Below are 7,167 nucleotides of genomic sequence, written 5' to 3'. Positions count from 1 at the left end.
TTTTTTTTTGAGTGCTGGGGAAGAAACCATAGGCCCTGAGCATGGCAGGCAAGTGTTCTGCCACTGAGGGACATTTCTAGTTTGCATAATAATTTTTCTAGTATTACTTTACACTTTGGGTCAGCATTCTCAACCTGTGGGTCGCGACCCCTTGGGTAGCCGATTGACCCTTTCACAGGGGTTGCCTAAGGCCACCAGTGAACTCAGATATTGCCATTATATAACATAACAGGCAGAATCAGTTATGAAGTAGCAACAAAAGTTTTATAGTTAGGGGGGCAGCCCCCAACATGAGGCACTGCATGACAGGGTCACAGCAATAGGAAAGTGGGGGAAGGTGTGTGCCACCAGCTGGCTGAAGCTGATAATTTTTTTAGATGAGATTTTAAACAAATAAAAAAATATGAGACCGGGGCTGGAGAGATGGCTCAGCGGTTAAGAGCACTGACTGCTCTTCCAGAGGTCCTGAGTTCAATTCCTAGCAACCACATGGTGGCTCACAACCATCTGTAATGAGATCCGATGCCCTCTTCTGGTGTGTCTGAAGACAGCTCATATACATAAAACAAATAAAGGAATCTTGAAAAGAAAATGCAGGCTGCATTGCGCTGCATGACACTCTTATTGGTCACATTTAAGCATCACTTAGACAGGTGAACTTCGAGACACAAATTCCTCAATTTCCATAAATAAAAATCTCTACCTTTGCCTGGTGGCTCACACCTGTCATTCCAGCACTTGGAAAGCTGAGGCAGGAGGACTGCAAAAACTTCAAGACCAGCTTGGGCTGCACAGGGAAACCCAGGGCTGTGAATGGGCCTCAGTCGGTAGAGTGCTTGCTTAACATGCACGAGGCTCTGTGTTCCATCCCCAGCACTGCTTTACGGAAGTTATGCGTGCCTGTCACCCCGGGATCAACGTTCAAAGTCATCCTTTGCTACGTAGTGAGTTCGAGTCCAGCCTGGGTTACGAAAGACACGATCTCATAGAAACAAAAAAGAAAGACAGATAGAAAACCTAGCTTCAAGAAGAAAAAGAAAAAGGGAAATCTGCGCTTCTGGGGACATCTGCACCTTCGGTGTGTCCCCTAGACCCAGGTCAAACCAGGGTCCCTGGAGCTCGGCCCGCCCTCACTCGCCATCACTCCAACGCGCGCGTTACTATGGCTTCAGGCTCACCACGGCAGCTCGTAGTGGCCGGTGGACTTGCTGGGGACAGGCGAGGGCTCCTGCGCCCCACTCTCTGCCGGGCCACAGCCACTCTCCTGGACCTCCATTCCGGTGGCCGTTCTTCCCGCCACCCGAAGCTCCGCCCCATGACGCTTTCACGGAATTCTGGGTCCTGGTTTCCGGGCAACGCGGAGAAGGAAGCGGAAGTGCGTTACAGGGGGCGGTCTCTTCCTGCACCTGCGCAGAGAGCACAGCGTAGCCACCCCTGGCCGCTAGAGGGCGCGGTGGCCACAGGAGCGGGCGTTTGAGAGGCGGGGGGGTGGGTGGGTGGGGAGAGACATTATATCTTATTTGATTGTACTCTGTTTCATTTCGTTTTGTTTTCTTTTTACTTTAATGGATTTTTAAAAAAAAGATTTATTTATTATTATATGTAGGCACACTATAGCTGTCTTCAAGACACACCAGAAGAGGGCATCAAATCTCATTACGGATGGTTGTGAGCCACCATGTGGTTGCTGGGCCACCATGTAGTTGCTGGGATTAGAACTCGGAAGAGCAGTCAGTGTTCTTAATCACTGAGCCATCTCTCCAGCCCTGGGTTTTTATTTTATTTTATTTTATTTTTTTGAGACAGGGTTTCTCTGTCTAGCCATTGGCTGCCCTGGAACTCACTCTGTAGACCAGGCTGGCCTTGAATTCAGAGATCTAGTTGCCTCTGTCTCTTGTGTACTGAGATTGAAGATGTGTGCCACCACTGCCTGGCTAAAATAAGTTTTTTTTGTTGTTGTTTTTGGTTTGCTTGTTTGTTTGTTATTTTTTGTTTGTTTGTTGGTTGGTTGGTTTTTCGAGACAGGGTTTCTCTGTGTAGCCCTAGCTGTCCTGGAACTCACTCTGTAGACCAGGCTGGTCTCAAACTCAGAAATCCACCAGCCTCTGCCTCCCAAGTGCTGGGATTAAAGACATGGGCCACTACTGCCCGGCAAAATAAGTATTTTTAAAGAGATACTTTCTAGGTCCAGGCTTGGTGGCACAGGTCTTTAATTTCAGCACTTGGGAGCAGAGGCATGTGGATCTTTGTAAGTTCAAGGCCAGCCAGAACTACATAGTGAGACCCTATCACAAAAATTTTAAAAATACAACAAAATAAAATAACAACAGTAACAAAACTAGAGATCTTTCTGGCCAGGCATAGTGGTACACACCGGTCATTCTTACACTGACAAGACAGGTAGGAGGAGAGTGAGTTCTAGGCCAGACTGGGACTAGAAAAGGGAGACTGGCTCAATAAAGCAACAACAACAAAAAAGCTGACATGACGCATACCTGTAGCTTCAGCACTTGGGAGATGCATGCCAGCCTGAGGTACATGAGATTCTGAAAGACTCCCGTGGGGAGACCCCCCACTCAAATCTCGGGAGGACCTGCACCCAAGGAATCCTAAGAGACCGTCTTGATGTAAACACATGAGGCAGTTTAATATCGGAGCTCCGGGTCGACACGTATCTCATACAAGAGACAGAGGAATCGACCCTGAGGCTCAGGGGTTAGGGGTTTATATAGGTAAAAGGTCTGAGGGAACAAAGGAATCAGCATAGTTATACATGATTGACTAATTCAAATATCAGCTATTGTACACGTAGATTAGAGTGGGAATTCCTAAGGTTGGTGCTAATCTTGTTTTCATAGAACTTCACGTCATTGTGTCGTTGGGTCATTGCAACACCAGTTATTTTTGTTTTGGTGGGTCTTAGCTTGGTCATTCTGTCTCAACATTCTGACCACCAGAACTTTGTTTTTACAGAATGTCCTTGGCTAACAGCTTCTCAGTGTCTGAAGCTGCTGCTTACAGGAGCTGGAATATGGCTCTCTTATTCTACTGTGAAACTTTATTTCTACATCTCCAGAACTGTTTTTCACTTTATTACTTCAATTCTGTCTCAAAGAAATAATAGGGCTTATGTCAGTAGCCCTGGATTCCATCACCAGTATTGACGAGGGAAAAAAAAAAAGGTGTTTTTCCCCAAGGTGGCATTTTCAAGGTTTAAGGCTGGTGATTTCCAAGCAGGCTTGCCCTACTGTTAGCAACCTCAGCAAACTGCTCATTTCCAGAGTCTGCTCGCCTAGACACATCCCACCAAGCGCCTCTGGTAAGCACAAAGGTTTTCATTTGAACTCTTTAGTTAAACATTAGCAGTTTTCGAATGGCTTGCCTTGCTTTTTGTTGTTGTTGTTGTTGAGACAATGTCTCTCTCTGTAGCCCTGGCTGACCTGGATGTGCAGACTGGGCTAGACTTGAGGGGGGAGGGGAATCCCCTGCCCCTGTCCTTGGAATGCTGAGATTAAAGCCTTTGCCGCCACTTCCCGCCATGCTTCGCCTTCTTGCTTCCTCTTTAGCAATAAGAAAACGAGGAGAGAACTTTTACAGAAGGACGCAGAGGACAGATCTTCTGTCCCTGGATGTGGGGCATGCTTTAAGACCTCAGCTGTGGGTGGTCTGTCAGTCCCTGTGCTACACAGGCCAACCAGTGAGCTGTAGGCTTTCTTTACTTTGGTTTCTGGTCTGTTGGCATTTCCTCAGTGAGCTTGACCCTGCTGACACCGCTGGGACCACTTCATCTGCAGAGCAACGAGGGCCCAGTTGCATCCAGCTTGGACAAGATGTATCCTATGAATCCCTGTGGGAATGACTGATGCAAGACAAAATTGCTCCTTTGTTGTTTTAAGACAGGGTCTCCCTGGTTGTCCTGGAACTCACTATGTAGATCAGGCTTGGCCTTGAACTCACGGATATCCACCTGCTTCTGCTTCTCAAGTCCTGGGATTAAAGGCATTGCAACACGCCAGTCTTGAACTTCTGAACCCCCTGCCTCTTCCTCTGGAATTCTGGGATTGTAGACATGTATCACCATGCCCAGTTTATGCAGTGAAGGAGACGGAACCCAGGGCTGTGAGCATCCTTAGCCTGGTTTTGGTTTTTATTCTCGAGACTGAGAGGCCAGTACAGCCTGATCTCAGCTTCAGGCTTGTCCTGCTTGTATCACCAATGGGGGCATCACCACTTGGAGTGTTTCATATCATTGGCTTGTTTGTATTTATTTTCTTTTTTTCTAGGACCTACCTATCTATTGATTTTTTCCCCCTTCTCAGGAAAGCTTAATGGTTTCTGGAGAAGACCTTGTCAGTTTCTCTTCTTCCCTTCCTTCCTTTTTTCCTTTCTTCCTTCCTCCTCCCCCCCCTCTTTTTTTTTTTTTTTTTTTTTTTTTTTTTTTTTTTTTTTTTGTTGTTGTTTTTTTGAGACAGGGTTTCTCTGTGTAGCGTTGGCTGTCCTGGAACTCACTCTGTAGACCAGGCTGGCCTCAAACTCAGAAATCCACCTGCCTCTGTACTGGGATTAAAGGCGTGCGCCATCTCCGCCCGGCCTCATTCCACTTTTTCTATTTTATGTGTATAGATGTTTTGCCTGCACATGTCTAACTACAGTACCAATGGCAGGTGTCTGTGGAGGCCAGAAAAGGGCATTAGAGCCCCTGAGACTGGAGTGACAGACAATTGTGGGCTGCCATACAGATGTTAGGACTCAAACCCTGGTCCTCTGGAAGAGCAGCCAGTGCACTTCTGCTCTGAGCCATCTCTCCAGCCTGACCTTGTGAGGTTCTTATGATGCTTTAAAAGTTTTCACTCAGAATTTTGCTTCTAGGGACTCCTCTCACAGAAATGTTTGCCTGAGGGTTGGTAAGATGGCTCAGTGAGTCAAGGTGCTTACCAACAAGCCTGATGGATCCACATTCAATTCTCAGGACTCACATGGTTGGAAAGAGAGAACCCACTATTACAGGTTATCCTCCAACCAGCATGGTGTGCTATGGCACAAGCATACATGAGCATACACACACATACACACTACACACACATACACACTACACACACACACACACACACACACACACACACACACACACACACGAAATAAAATGAAAATAAATGCTTGCACAGATGACATAAATATGTATAGAATATTCCTTAAAATGGTTCAGAGGGCTGGACAGTGGTGGTGCATGCTTTTAATCCCAGCACTTGTAGGGGGCAGAGGCAGGCAGATTTCTGAGTTTGAGGCCAGCCTGGTCTACAGAGTGAGGTCCAGGACAGCCAGGGCTATACAGAGAAACCTTGTTTTTTAAAAAACAGTGGTTCAGGGGAAGAGAAAATTAAATAAGCCTCCATCAGTAGTAGAATAGGTAGGGGAAGGATGGTTGATATCTTCATTCTATGTAGTAGCTAAAAACTAAACACCATCTGCCTGCTTGAATCCACAGGGAAAGAGCTCCGTGTCTCCCAAAAACAGTCAGAGGGACTATGGGAGTGGTCTGAGAATCCCCCAGGGAGAGGCTAGGGGCATGGCTCAGTAGTAGGGCACCTACACAGAATCCCCCAGTGAGGGGCTGGGGGCGTGGCTCAGTAGTAGGGCACCTACACAGAATCCCCCAGTGAGGGGCTGGGGCGTGGCTCAGTGGTAGAGCCCTTGCCTAGAATCCCCCAGGGAGGGGCTGGGGGTGTGGCTCAGTGGTAGAGCACCTGCCTAGAATCCTCCAGTGAGGGGCTGGGGCCCTGGCTCAGAGGGAGACCATTTGCCTAGAATCCCAGACTGATCTCATAGTCACTATGTAACTTGGAATGGCCTTGAACTTTTGATCCTCTTGCCTCTTGTTTACAAGTGCTGGGTATAAAACCACATGCTCTCTTCCCTCTAAGATTTATTTTTATGTATATGTATGCCTAAGGTTTGATTGGGGCTGTGCATCTGTGGGTTGGGAATGTGCCCTTGGATGCCAGAAGAGGAAATCCTATTCTCTGGGTCTGGAGTTGTAGACAGTTGTGAACCGAGGGCTGAACTCAGGTCTCTGCAAAAGGTACAAGTACCCTTAACCCCGAGCCGTCTCTCCAGATCACCCTTTTTCTCAAGATTTATTTTGATTATTATTTTAAATTATATATATATATGTATGTGTAGGTCTCTGTGTGTGTGTGTCTGTCTGTCTGTGTGAGGGTATACGCATGTGAGTGTAGTTGCCAGCAGAGCCCAAAGGCATTAGATCCTGTGAGGCTGGAATTATATATGGTTGTGAGTTGATGTACATATTGGCAACTGAACTCCATCTATCGCAAGAGCAGAACATGTTCTTACCTCTGAGCCGTCTCTCCAGCCCCCTCAGCCTCTTTAAACATCCTTCTGGGCATGAAATCCAGGGCTTCACAAATCCTAGGCTAACACTGTAATCCATGAGCCACATCCCCAACACCTAGGCCTATACAATGTGTATGTTCTAATCCCAGAGATCTCTGTGTGGGCTTCATTATCTGAAGAATTCACAGTGAGCTCTTTGGCAGAGTCCTGGCCTGCCCTGGCACGTACTTATACACCCTCACACAGGCTCTCTACAGAACGTGCTACCCGGGGGTGTGCATTCCAAGAAGGCTACGTCTCAGAGGAAGTAATGTTTTCCTCATACTTAGCTCGTTGTGTGCAGGGTGTAAGCTTTAGCTACTTTCCCAGATCCCAGACTTCAATTTCGGTTATTTATTTATATTGCAAGTAGATCTTACTGTGTAGTCCAAGTAGGTTTCAAAATTGTGATTCCCCTGCCTCGGTCTCCTGAGTGTGGCTGTGTGCAGCTCCTTGGTTGCTGTGATGGAGCAAGCAGGCCAAGGGCTGAGCTCCAAGGGGAAGACACAGTTAATACAGAGGACTCATAGCCGGGGGCATGGTGGCCCACACCAATGTCCCAGCTACTCAAGGGGCTAAGACAGGGGGATGGCAAGTTCAAAGCCAGCCTGGGCAACTTAGCCAGATCAGTCTCAAATAAATAAATAAGAAAGAGAGCTGGTTTAATGGTTCAGTGGGTAAAGGGATCTTCCACCAAGCCTCAGGACTGGAGTTTGATCCCATGAACCCACTCTGTAGAAGGAGAGAAATGACCCTGCTACTATGCACACATAC

General features: G+C 47.3%; 1 protein-coding gene across 1 annotated transcript in view; it reads right to left on the bottom strand.

Annotated features, from left to right (window-relative positions):
* Rfc2 (replication factor C subunit 2) overlaps positions 1-1,375 on the bottom strand; it is a 13,745-nt gene extending 12,370 nt beyond the window's left edge. The window contains exon 1 of the mRNA XM_031338151.1: positions 1,179-1,375. Within this exon, the coding sequence (XP_031194011.1) occupies positions 1,179-1,276 (98 nt within the window). The 5' untranslated portion in view covers positions 1,277-1,375. The remainder of the gene's footprint in view (positions 1-1,178) is intronic.
* Positions 1,376-7,167: the final 5,792 nt, after the last annotated feature.

The sequence above is a fragment of the Mastomys coucha genome, unplaced genomic scaffold (genome assembly GCF_008632895.1).
Source record: "Mastomys coucha isolate ucsf_1 unplaced genomic scaffold, UCSF_Mcou_1 pScaffold22, whole genome shotgun sequence".
In the NCBI taxonomy this organism is placed as follows: domain Eukaryota; kingdom Metazoa; phylum Chordata; class Mammalia; order Rodentia; family Muridae; genus Mastomys; species Mastomys coucha.
Note: the sequence above shows the minus strand (reverse complement) of the source record. Positions and strands in the feature narration are given on the sequence as shown.